The sequence below is a fragment of the Pavona decussata genome, unplaced genomic scaffold, assembly GCF_977016875.1.
Source record: "Pavona decussata unplaced genomic scaffold, jaPavDecu1.1 SCAFFOLD_2, whole genome shotgun sequence".
Taxonomy (NCBI): Eukaryota; Metazoa; Cnidaria; class Anthozoa; order Scleractinia; family Agariciidae; genus Pavona; species Pavona decussata.
In genome coordinates, this window is record NW_028145426.1 from 2928787 (window position 1) to 2941896 (window position 13110).

Below are 13110 nucleotides of genomic sequence, written 5' to 3' on the forward strand. Positions count from 1 at the left end.
CGTTTTAGTGAAATGATTCTTTCATTTTTTTTGAAATGTAGGTTGTGACAGGAGATGATTATATGAAATAGTTTACATGCATGTGAATTATGGATGAACTGAGAAAGTTATAGCCGTTAAAAACTCTCGTAGTGAAAAAAGTTGTCCTTGCTAACAAAACTGAGAATATTTCACTGCTATGACCCTTCGATTTATACAATTAATGATATCAATTATTGTTGATACTGGTTCGATCTCTCTGTTAGAATAAATTCTTCGTCAATTATTCGCCGAAGAAATCGCATTAATTTATTTACCCCAGCCTTTGTTGTCGAAGGACTGACTCACGCTTTTGCTGCAGCAGTTAATATTTTTGTGTTTACAGCAACGGCCTTGTTCGATGTTGCCAAGATTGTTGCCGCTTGTACGGTATAAATCTTGCATTGTGGCATTGGGTCTTGAAGGACTGGGACTAGCAAGTATTGCGGACACAAGCTTGTGTCCAGCCTGTATTTTATTTCTTTTAGTGATCTATTTACGGTCTCAAAGTGTTATTATACAAGACAATCAGCTTACACATGTTTACCGCTAACTCCCTCGCATGTTTTGACGTTCCCAAGGGCATTCAGCGTAGGATTAGAGGCAACATTCTCTTCGCATTCGAAAATGAAGACGAGGTCCGCAATTTTGGAAGACATGCCAAATCAAGGTTCTCTACTGCCTTCTGATGCTTTGTGGCGATAACTCACTCTACAATCCTGGTCCACAGTGGAGTTTTTCTTATGGTATATGTGTCTGAGGGCCGTTTAAAATGTAACCAACGTGGCATCCAGTGCGATTACTGCGATAAATGGTACCTCACTCAATGTTGTGCTATGAGTGACCAAATCCTCGACTCGCTCGCAAACAGCTCATGTATTTGGATTTGTACAAACTGTGGTCTACCAAGTTTCTCCTCGTCCCTCTTCGATTCATTCAGCGGCGCTAAAACTTCACCGGAACTCGTTTGATCCGCTTGCCCAATTGAATCCTGAAATATCAAATGCAAATTCAACTCCCTCTGATAATGGAAGCCCTGTCCAGACACCTAGCTGCTCAACACCAGACCATCAAAAGTCGAATACTAGACTATAATACTACCAACAATGTAAAAGTAGCTAAAGGTTATGACGGTTAACTGTTGAAGCTCCAGTTTCACAGCCGGGACATAATATGTGGAACTGAAACTCATCTTAATGCAGATTATCATACAGCTGAAATATTCCCATCAGATTTTTATGTGCGTAGGAAAGAACGACCATCACCTGGAGGTGGAGGAGTCTTCATTGCAATTCACAGCAACTACTTGGCAACACCTGAAACATCACTCGATGTGCATGTGAGGTTATTTGGATGAAAATGAATATTCAAGGAACTAAGACTTTGCAAACTGGTTTTTACCTTAACCCACCGACAACAACAGCGATAATGTTTACGAACCTGGAAATTCGCTGGACAAAATCCCAAAGCGTGGATCTTGTCTACCCAATATATTCCTGTCAGGAGACTGTAATGTCAAGTTCAGGTCTACCCAGTTATGAGCGATCATACTATTGTTATCACTGAGATAAACATCATGGCTAAACCCGCGAAGAAGAAACTAAGACAGATATTTTTATTCAAAAGGAGGAAGGAGTGAAGGAAGATATGAAAGATCTTTATCACCGCTCATTCGAAGAGCCCACTGAAAACACGCCTGTCAAAAATCTGTGGAGCACATTCATTGCTGGCCTGCAAGACACCATAAATAAGCATATCCCAAGAAAATGAATCGCTAGAAGATGGCACCTTCTCTACATCACCAAGGAAATTAAGAACCTCATAAGAACTGGAACTGAATTGGAATTTCTGTATAAATAATGTATATAAATAAATATAAACAAAGAAGAAGCTTTACAACAAAGCAAAGAAGACAAAAAACCCAAGTGAATGGAACAGATTTAAGAAACTTGAGCAGCACGGAAAAGGCAAGCTAAGGGAAGCCCTTGACTATTTTATCAATGGCCTATTGGAACTAGATGCATCGGGAGACGACTGTTCACCACAGGCAAGCGATTCTGGTCTTATATCAGGTCTCAGAAAAAAGATCATATGGGTATACCGGTGCTTAACCCTTTAAATACTAGGTGTGTGCTACTTTTATCAATGACTTTTTGGCAATAAATAGTCTAAACCACTTAATTTCTCCATAAATGGAGATGAAATAAAAATATTTGCGGTCTTAAGAAACTGTGGGCTCAGACTAAATTGTCACGTGATGCAAGTTACGGTTGTTGTTTGTTTCGAGCGAGTGCACGAGCACGAATCTGGTAAAATCATCGCTTTATGAGTGTTTTTCGAGCCATTTTCCTCTGCAGTAGCCCCCATTCTGGCATCATTAAGCTGGAATGTGGGTAGAGGCAAGCCTGTGAAAAAAAAAAAAAAACAGAGGTGAGAGGTGGTTTCATGCTGACTGAGTCGCCAAACATGCTGTGTAGCAGACATGGAGGCCCACGAGGTGAAGTTGTCCCTCTGGCCGTTTTGTGGATGGATTCCAGGACCTACCAAGGCAATTTGGGCGAGTTTGGAGAAGTAAAATATTCAATGGATTCGAAATTTTGCTGATAGTACTGGGTGGCTCGACACTTAAAAAAAACTATGAAATGGAAAGGGCAGGAGTTCTATGCTCGCGCTATGGCTGAATTACCCAGAATTCTTTTCGGGCGTGGACGAGGCAACGTGAGATACGCAAGACTGGCTGTAATAAAATGGCCGAAGTATAGCCCTCGGAAAGCGTTGAGAGGAACAATTCCAGTTAGACACCAAGGTCTGTTCTTCAGGTTTGCTGTAAATGTAGACTTTTCATTTTTGAATAAATTATTTGGATTAAAAATTGACGATAAATACGTGTAATTTTTGGTGTTGTTATTTGGCCGAAAAATTTGGCATTTTAGGCTTTGTTGCCAAACGAACGGTGATATGCAGCGAAAATCGGGAGGTGTAGTCGGTTTGCTGGGTGTGATGATGGCAATATACATCAGCTGGTGCCATTCACACATTATCATGACGTTGTAGCTTAAGTTAAACAAGAAGCAATTCATAGAAGCATCAACGGTGTTTTCGTCGCATATATGTGTTGTTGGGATGAAAAGGGTTAAGGACGGTGTGGAAGTGATCTCTGATAGCAAAAGAAAGGCCGAAATTCTTAGCAAACAGTTCTAAACTGTATTCTCGGTGGACGACACCAGCAGATCCCCCGCACCCCGATTATCGACGACCTACACATCTTTATTGTAGGGGTGCAAGAAAGCAATGGTCCTGACAAACTCCCCATAAGAGTCCTCAAGGAGACAGCAGCCGAGATTGCATCTATACTGGGAGTTATCTACACGATATCTTTACAGCAAGGAATGGTTCCCAGAGATTGGCGATCAGCCAATAAAGTACCGATATACAAGAAAGGTGATCGTCTTTGCCCAGCAAACTATCGACCAGTCTTCCTCACATATAAAGTTCAACATATCATCTACCTTCACATCATGAGACACTGAGAGAGACATGACATCTTGGTCGATTTTCAACATGGTTTTAGAAAAGGGAGATCTTGCGAATCTTAACTGATTACTGTCCGAGAAGAAATAACCAAATGAAAAGATGATGGGCACAACATCGACATCGCTCTCTGGGCGAGTGACATTCAGATTGTACTTGCTCGAATACGTTTTCATTCGCCAAATACTCCTTCCCCCCCCCCCCCCCACCAAAAGAATAGAAAATAAAGTACAGGAAACAACTTTGCTGTTGTTGTTGATACTATTTTTTGGTGTTTTAGTTTATTGTAAGCACTGCTCTAGCTTACTATTACATTACAGGTAATTTAGTTTTTCCACAATCATTTCTTCGGCATCTCAGCGTCTGATTCATAGTCTGACACCGCCCTCGTCGTCATCTCCAACACCATCATCGTTCTTTTCGGTGAAGACAGCTTCTTCCTCATCCTCCTCTTCTTCTCGATCTCGTTTTCGCGTAATCTCTAGCATCTGCCTTTTGAGGAGTTTCTGTCTTAACCTTTTGTTGTGAGTTTTAGATACTCCGGGAAATATCTCTACATTTTCAAAACGAAAACACGCGAGGGAAAACAGTAGACCAGGAGAGTCGCCCTGCACTAAACAGTCGCCAATTCATAATTCAGTCCATTTCTATCGCCATCAGATTTTGCTCTCAGCAGCGTGGTTTGTTTATGACCAGCAGTATCATGTCTACTAGTGGGTACTTCATGTAATTATTACTTGAACAGAAGCCATTTCTTTATTTACGAACCAGAAAGTTTCTGAAGTTTGCGTTTATGTGCCAGGTTTCTAAAGCTTTCAGAATGTAAAAAAGTACTTATGTCTAGACTAGATTTGTCAAAAACTTTCAGTTACAGTTTTGTTTTCCTGAACTGAGATGAAAATTCTACTCGCCAAAACGGGCGAGTAACCTGCGATTTCCACTCGCCCGACGGGCTTGACACTCGCATTGGCGAGTGGGCGAGCTCTAATATTCAACCCTGCTCTATCAAAAACCGAATGCTTTGCCAGACTGTTGCTTACCCCAAAAGGGCAATTCAATCACTCTATTTCAAACCCAAGACAATCTTATGTCTCAGCCTTCTGGTTAATGACGTAAAATAGCGGGGCGGTGAAAATAGTACTAGGGAAGCAAGGGATAGCATGACATTGCTGAAACGTGGGATTCCCAGTCAGAGATATCGTTAGAATTGTCAGAATAGAGTGTGGTCGTGATGTCATATATAAGGTCGAAACAGCGCTGCGGTGAGAAACAACAAAGGCGTGAGATTGCGTAGATAAGTTAGGCACGGGATTGTCTGTTGTGCATGTGACTGATGCTGACGCTTTGTGGGTTGCAGATGATCCGCTATGGTAAAAGGGAAAGCGCTTGGGAATGAGTGGTGTAGTTAATGTGAGGGATCGTACATTTTTGACATGATGGGTATCAAATAATTTGCGGTCAGCATGAGTTATCATGCTAAATTTAACAAAATTATTATTCCACAGTCGTACATGATCTTATAGCCAACGAGGCACGCGGGTTCACCAAATTGGCTATGAGTTCATGTGCAACTCGAACAAAGTGGAATAATTGGTTTAAGGGTTTCTTTTGTTAAAAGTAGCATTCAGTTTTTCATCATCTCTTCAGTCTAGGGATAAGATATCAGCTGATAGCCTATTAGTAACTAGGCAATCAAAGCATGCGCTTGCTCATACCAAGAGAGTGTCTATATTGTCGTTCCAGGACAAACAACGTTCATACATGTAGAAATCGGACTTCTCACGGCGGATGACTATGTTTCTAGTTTTCTTAGTCCCTCGGGCGTCCAAGAGAAGAAGGGAGTGGACGTAAACTTCCATTAAACTTAATTTCTGGAAATATCTCTTGCGGCTTTTATTATCAGAGGCCAAGAATTAAAGTAGGTGTTCATTTTTTTCCACGGGCGCTTGTTGAGACTGATATTTCCGTATCGTATGACAAGTAAAGTTGCTATGTCAAAGAAAATGTTGAGATTTTCCATATAAAATTAGTTGTTTGCAAGTTTTCTTTAGAAATTCTTTATCAATTTCAATTAACTTTGGTTCACCTGTGATGGTTTTCTGGAAATGGAAAAATCCAAGATGGCAGACTTGTATGGCGGCTATACAAATAAATGATGGCATTGACCTCGTCAGGGGCTCTTGTTCAGCTTATTCTACAGAGAGAGTTATGGGTTATCTTTTGACAATAAAACGAGTTAAAATATTGTAAGAGCACACAAACCTAATGGGAGCTGCGATCACCCTCTACCTCCTTGTGTAGTACATTTGAGTTGTGAATTTGCTTGTACGACCGGAAAAGGCGAGAAATTTACAGTAGTTAGTAAAAAGAAAACAACGACCAATTGCTTTAATTTCTATTTATTGTTTGTGAACTAGAGTACGCTGATTTCTTAATCTATTTTTTGTAGCTTCTCCTTGTCTTAACTCGCTTTTTCATATAAGTCAAATAAACTTGTACAGCAGCCCACTAATTTGTTGATTACTGTTAACGTCCTTGGACAGTTTACTAAATAGGAGAACCTAGGAAAAAAAAAAAGAAATAGTTTACCTAACAAATTAAGGTATTTGTTAAGGAAATTGTTCCATACTATGACAAAGTAATCGAAACTCAAACCTCTAACATTGTTACAACGAACTTTAAATTATCCGACGTGCGGTCAAATATAAATGTTTTGGTAAGGTAGTTATTCGTAAACGTTAAAGGTTTGTCTGTTTCAAGTAAAATAAAAGGTAACTTGAGTTCCCTTACTGGTGAAATAACCATGGTCTATTGTTCGTTTTTCTCTGAGTGGCTGGATTTTGCTGAGGAGGCCGGTTTAAAGTATAACTATGACTATAAGTACCATGAGTTTGCTTAATAATTTTCTTTCTTTTTTCTTTCCTTCTGTGATAATCTTCATGGTGGAAAAAAGAAGAGAGGGGGCATTTTCTACTTAAACCTTCATAATTCTGAAGAATGGAATTGTCTTGAAGCCTTCCAGTTTTAATGCCTGTGCTGGAGCAGATTGCTTGGGCTCTGAAAGGTTTTTAATTAGACACTGCTCAATATTGTAGGCACCTGTCGAAGAAATTGATTTCCTGCTGTCAATAACGCTGTGCACTAATGACGTCACGAGATTTCACACACCGTCGAGACTCAGACAAACAAAGTTGAATTCTGTAGGAGATGTAGGGAAGAATATGTGAATGGCGAGCAGTTCGCTTCGATCTTTAACAGTTTTAACCGACGAAGGTGACGTTCCTGGCTCTAAATTCGAAAGAGAACCAGAGGAATACACAGTCGGAGCATCTAAAACGGTGGTTAAAGTGCAGAGGCTTGAAATTAAGCGGTAAAAGCGAGAACTCATCTCTATCATTTCTCAGGAATCGGCAACTTCAGGCTGAAGAGATCCACAAGATTAGGATCGAAACCGCGGTCTTGCCTGACCATTGCCTAAAATGCCACAGAATTTACTAACGGCTGAAGGACTCGTAGCAGCCCCTGGCCAAAGCAACACAGAAGAATTGCCTCAGTAATCAGTCTAAGGTGTAATCAAAACACAGGAGGAAAATACTAAGCTCCCGGAACATAAACACAAACCTCGCAGTTACAGAGCGGAGCGAAGCGATAACAAAAAAAAACTGCTGTAACTAAAGCGGCCTTTAGCCCTCAAATTAACGCATTGTAGAGCTTTTAAAGACGCTACAATGCTAAAGAAAGGATCAAGAGAAAAATACCCGTGATAAGTAACACAACGTCTTGCCACAAAAGGGCCCGGCGATACAAAAGCTGCAAGATAATGACAGCAAGAGGGCCATTAACTAGAACACAAAACCCAGACATGACCTTTGAGATAAAAATACAAAACTTAAGCACGTGGCTTTGTTCAGTTACTATCGCGCAAATCCTCCAAAACATAAATGGCATTTAATAAGAAGAAAATACAGCGCTAAAAGAAAATTTACAGGGAGCGCCGCTCATACAAGCGAGGGCGTTCCTTAAAAGACGTACTCGTTATAGCAAAACTAAAACTGAACATGGCTAAAACACGCGAGTGGGAGTCGCGCTTGCCTATCTTCCTTATTTTTTACACTGGTTATGTTTTTCTCCGTAAAGAAATCCCGCGAACAAGCAGCTAGCCAACGCTTGCACTTCGCGATATCTTGTGTTGGTTTCGGAAATGGAACGAATACTTTCTTCCCTGATTGCTCAACCTTTTTGAGGGATTTCGGCCACTTGTCAGGATACCTCCCGTCTGTTTTGCATTCACCCCAACAGCAGTGTTTGGTGGTTACCATTTCGGTCCGTCTTGGACGCTAACTACGCGATTTCACCAAGTTTTTCGCTTTTTGGTATTGCTACGGCAGTACTCGCTCATACATTTTCCTTTATCACATCCCAATGTTTGTCTGAGTCTGTTCGGGGGAGTCTCATGGGATCTCATGTGACAAAATCTATTTTTAGTAATAGTGCAAAGCGCTATTTCTCAATATCATCAATATTAATAGGGTTTGATTTTGAATACGACCTGGGCACTTAGCAAATTGAGAGCATTGTGCCAGATGACGGTGCCTCAATTCCACCCTTAGACGCTGTGGCAATTCCCGAGAATCATAATCGACTGAACACAGGGCGCCAACAACAATATGCGCCCAAATTAATGCCCGTTCGCGTCCATATTAGTGCCCGGTTACGTAATGCAAGTTAAGATTAAGGCAGTTTTTATTTCAAAACGTTCCACGTGGATGTTCTCTCGCTCTATTTTTTTTGTTTGGTAATCAGCTTTTGTCATGCCGTATATTTCTGATAACGCGAAGGAAAATTCCCTTAAACACAGAGGGTGGTTGCAGAAAATCTCCCCTTATGTCAAGTTGCTTCATGATGCAACCGGACACGTGGTAATCACGTTAGACGATATCTTGGCTTATTTACCTGTTGTTTGTATCACAACAAACTACTCCAGGCATTCATCCTCTTCAGCTTCTATAAAACAAAATCAGAATTAATGCCGGTAGTCTTTCATTGATCAAACCCTAAAGTGTTACCTGTTTGAAAATTCTTAACTTACACTCAATTAAAATCAATAAGAGCACCTCCATTCCCTTGGTTTCTCTCCGTTCATCCTGGTTCAGCACTCTGTTTGGGGACTATTCTTAGATCGCAGCTAAAGCTGAGCGAGCCATTTATGGAGATCGATTGCTCTGAACGGTATCTGAATTTGGTTCAAGTTTCAAGTTTCAAGTTTCTTCATTTCCACATATTAATTAAACACAAAGAACAGGAATTAGGGAGAAAGGAATGTGGAGGTGTGAAAACGAAAACACGTGGGGTTAAAAAATGTTTACACACCTGGGGTGAGTTGCATACGTCGGGCGTAACTGCTAACACCAGACCTTCATCCCAGTCATATTCAGTATTTTAACGTCTGACGATAGCAGTTACACCCGACGTTAAATTTTATGCAACTCAACTCACCTCTTACTTAACAAAAGGGCATCTGCATTTAAATTAATCTTAGTTAGCGAGCGTACATGGAAATAAGCAAACATAGGTAAGTAAAATAAACGAATAAGTAATAAAAAAAAGAAGAAGAAAATAAAAATAACTATGCAGGAAGTCAAGAAATCATTCTCAGGCTTCGGATGATAGCAGATATTTTTTTAAATCGTTTCTAAAGCTTTGAAGAGGTGTTGCATTCTTCATGTTTAGAGGTATTTTGTTTCAAAAATCATCAGCAGCATATCTACCACTAAATTTGCTGTACTGATTAGTTCTGGGACACGGTATAAACATAGTTAATAAAGGCAATGGTTATGAAACCTGACAAACCTTTTTGTTATATGTTTTTGTTTGCCTTTTTGGCCTTGTCCCGGCACAAACAACAATAGAATTTGGAATGTGTTGGAGCAACTGACCAATCGGAACGTTTTTGTTAAATAGTAAACTGTGGTGTGAACGTTAGAACAAAGGATTGTGCAGGGTCGCGGCCCTTCTAACATAAATTGCAGCACTATTGTTTTCATGCAAGGTTTCATAACCAGTCCCTCAATAGGCCATTTTACAGTTGCTTACTCAGTGACCGGGCTTATTAATGGTAGCGAGGCTGCCGGGTGACCTTGCTTTGATACAAATCTCTTTACTTTTCTTATGCAAATGCAGGCTAGTTTGCATCACAACAACACAATTTACATGATAAAAACAGTGAGGCAAGGTCACCGGCAGCCTCGCTACCATTAATAGGCCCGGTCGCTGAGTAAGCAACTGTATAATGGCCCATTAACTATGGTAAAAACAAATCTTGATTCGTTCTCGAGCGTGTGGTTATGATGAACGTCACTAACATTAAAAAAATAAGAATCGTATATTATTTTGGTGTTTTGTTAACAAGCTCACCGAATTGTAGTTTATAGATTTGGGAAATATTTAATATACCTAATCTATTAAACAATGGTTCGCTATGATATCGCCAGCCTGATCGTGTTATTATTCTTAGTACTCTTTTTTGTAATAACAATAAACAGTGAGCTTCGTACGATAATTTCTTGCCCAAGAAGCAGTGCAATAGGACAAATGTGAGTATATCAAGCTGTAATATAGACATTTTAACATATTTAAAGTAAGATAGCAGCTAACTTTATAGATAATCCCAATACATTAAGCAATTGTTCGTGAAATGTGTTTTACATGAACATTCCAATTCAAATTCTGGTCTATGTACACCACTAAAAATTTTGTATGGTCTTTTCTATTTATTGGTGTTCCATTAAGTTCAATGTTAAGTCCACTATTGAACAGATCTAAAGGAACTCTTTTTTGATCTGATGAAAACAGTATACAACTTGTTTTTACTACGTTAATTGTCAATCTATTTGCCAACATCCAATCATAAAGGATTTGGAGTTGTTTCTTTATTGTGGATACTAAGGCGTTAATATTCTTATGGGAAACTAGGATGTTCATATCATCGGCCTACAACACTAAATGAATTAATCTTGGTATAAACTGAACATCGTTTACGTAAATAAGAAAGAGTATAGGGCCCAATATTGCAATATTGCAATACAAATAGAATTTGTTCATATATATTATAAAATTCGATTTGCACTGCAACTGTTCGTTAAAGTTAGCCGGGATTACCTTAAAATTGGTTGATTGATGTTGACAATGACGGTGATAATAACCATCATTGCAGTTTAACAGTGGTTTTCAGAACTGGCTAGTCAGCCTAGTTCATATTTTCAGTAACGCGGAGGATCTTTTTTTGATAGAAGGGTTAAATACTTAGTATATAAACCCTTCAGGCGGCTGGTATATAGGAGGATAATGCCGGGGGCTCAAAGATTGTCCGAAAAATGCTTCGAGGCCAACTGTGAAGACAACCTTTACGCCGAGGGCATTGTCATTCGATATTCCAGCAAGCCGGAAAGTGGTTTATATATTTTACAATCCTCCGATCAATTTCTGACACCAGCGCACTTTACCGTAGAAAGACAAAACAATCAGTGATGGCTATGGCGCGATTAGGGCAAAATAAATGCAAGGTAACTAGATTACTAGGTTTTATTATCCCACTATTTGTCATTTCATCCAATAAGGTCAAGACAACGCGCAAAATACAAGATCGTAATACACTGTAGTATCCCGGTTTGACCGGTTTACAACAGAGCGAATACGAGCAAACACCTTTCACTGGCTTTCTGTGTTATTTAATTACGTCATTCGCACACGCCATTTACTGATGGAGAGATAAAGCCGGGTTGTATTTCAACTCTCTTACCCGGAAGAGAGAAGCCAAAATAGCAAAATATTTTTGTGGTGGAATAATAATACGTATAATACGAGAGGACATTTTGCTCATTGTCCGTATTTTGACTACGCAACTCGCAAAATTTCCGCGCGTATTATATGTAAAACCATCAAATAAGATATCTTTATTTAAGTGAGATTGGATTACCACTGAGACCTAAGATTGTGACATTCTTTCTTTGGTTTTTCTCGTGGAAATAAAGCGGGCGACTGTTGTCAGTTTTCGTCTGATATTTGTACCACGTGACTTTTTTGCCCAATGACAACGCGTGGGAATTAGTCTGTGGGTTATAATTTCAGGTAAACAGTAATAACGGGGTACACAATACTACAGTAAAGGTAGCGAATGAACTTCACATCAAGAGTTTAACTTCGGGGAGGTAGAAAATAAAATCAAAATACGTAAACCTTTACCTTCACAGGTCACTCCGATAAACCCAGACGCGCAAATACAGCGATAACTTCCAACAAGATCCTCACAGGTGGCTCCGTTTTTGCATGGACTGAGCTCGCACAAATTGATCGCTGTCAGGTAAGAAAATCGTCATTATCAATAACAGAACGATGAACTCAAAAGAATGACTTTTCAAGAAGTGGACAAAATTTCATGATCGATTACCTTACAGCCTAAAGCATTGTTGGCAGTGACGTTAATACTCGATTTTCATTTGCACCAAATAAAGCATGTGTAACTCGAAATCACAGTCTCTTTGATTTACAGGCTTATAAAGTCATTACATTGCAGAATGTTTGAGATTGAAAGACCTTTTTACAAGAATTCGCGAAAAATTCAGAATCACCTTTTGCGTCCCAAATGTGAATCTTCTTCGATATCGGTTAAAACCAGAAATGGATTAGCTGAGCATTCGTTGATATCTAAGAATAACGTTATTCGCGAGCACAAGAATAGGTCATTCGCTCTACTAAATATAACCTGTATATGGATTTTTGGCATAAAAAATAGGTTTAAGTCCGCTCATCACTTGGGTGGAGCCCAAGGGATAAAATAGGATTTCTTCGTAAGTCTCAAATTGCAAATCGGGGTCTACTGCGCGTGCGCTACATGTTGGCCGAGTCTGGGACTGTTGCTCTTTCTCTCCTGTTACCAGTGAAAAAGCTGAAACATCTGTCACAGAAAGCCCAGAAAATAAGGGTATCAGGGTGGAAAGGTGTCCGCACAAATACTCCTCTGTCGTCAAAATTCATCATTACCAGTGGAACCATAAATGCTCCTTTGTCGCAAAAATTCATCATTACCACTGGAACCACAAATACGCCTTGTCGATAAAATTCATTATTATTTTACATGCACTTCATGGTTACAAAATCCGACATGATTAGTAATGTTTTATTTTGTTTATTCATCTTTTGCGCCACATTCTCGGTTAAAGTACAGTACTTTTATCGCAAATACAAAGTGATGCCTTAGACTCTCAGCGAGTGTTTTATCGTTCACCTGTCATCAAAAACTGAACTAACGTGCATGCTCAGATACTCCTAATACAACGACGCCCAAGTATATGTTCCCACAGCGTCTTGTTATACCTAACTATGTAAGCGCCTAAGATGCTATTTATTTCGCAGTTGCAGCCAGTATAACCTTACGCACAATTACAGCGGTAACTTCTAACGCAACGAGATCTACACTAACAGGAGGCTTCGGCCGTGGAGAACATTTATGATAAATGACATTAACGATCTCAGTGGTTTTATTTCTGCGTTTCCTCGTAGGCT

At 39.7% G+C, this 13110-nt stretch overlaps 1 protein-coding gene across 11 annotated transcripts in view; it reads right to left on the reverse strand.

The window, feature by feature from the left end:
• LOC146490039 (uncharacterized) overlaps positions 1-13110 on the reverse strand; it is a 105473-nt gene that overhangs the window by 31167 nt on the left and 61196 nt on the right. For 2 of the 11 annotated variants that reach the window (XM_085124158.1, XM_085124052.1), the window contains 3 exons: positions 11791-11901; positions 8503-8553; positions 5933-6110 (listed from right to left, as the gene is read on the reverse strand). The exons of 8 other annotated variants lie outside the window; for them this stretch is intronic. In XM_085124158.1, coding sequence (XP_084980284.1) covers positions 8525-8553; positions 11791-11901 — 140 coding nt within the window. In that variant the 3' untranslated portion in view covers positions 5933-6110; positions 8503-8524. Of the gene's footprint in view, positions 1-5932; positions 6111-8502; positions 8554-11790; positions 11902-13110 lie in introns of those variants that run through there. One more of the 11 variants, XM_085124109.1, reaches the window with a different exon arrangement.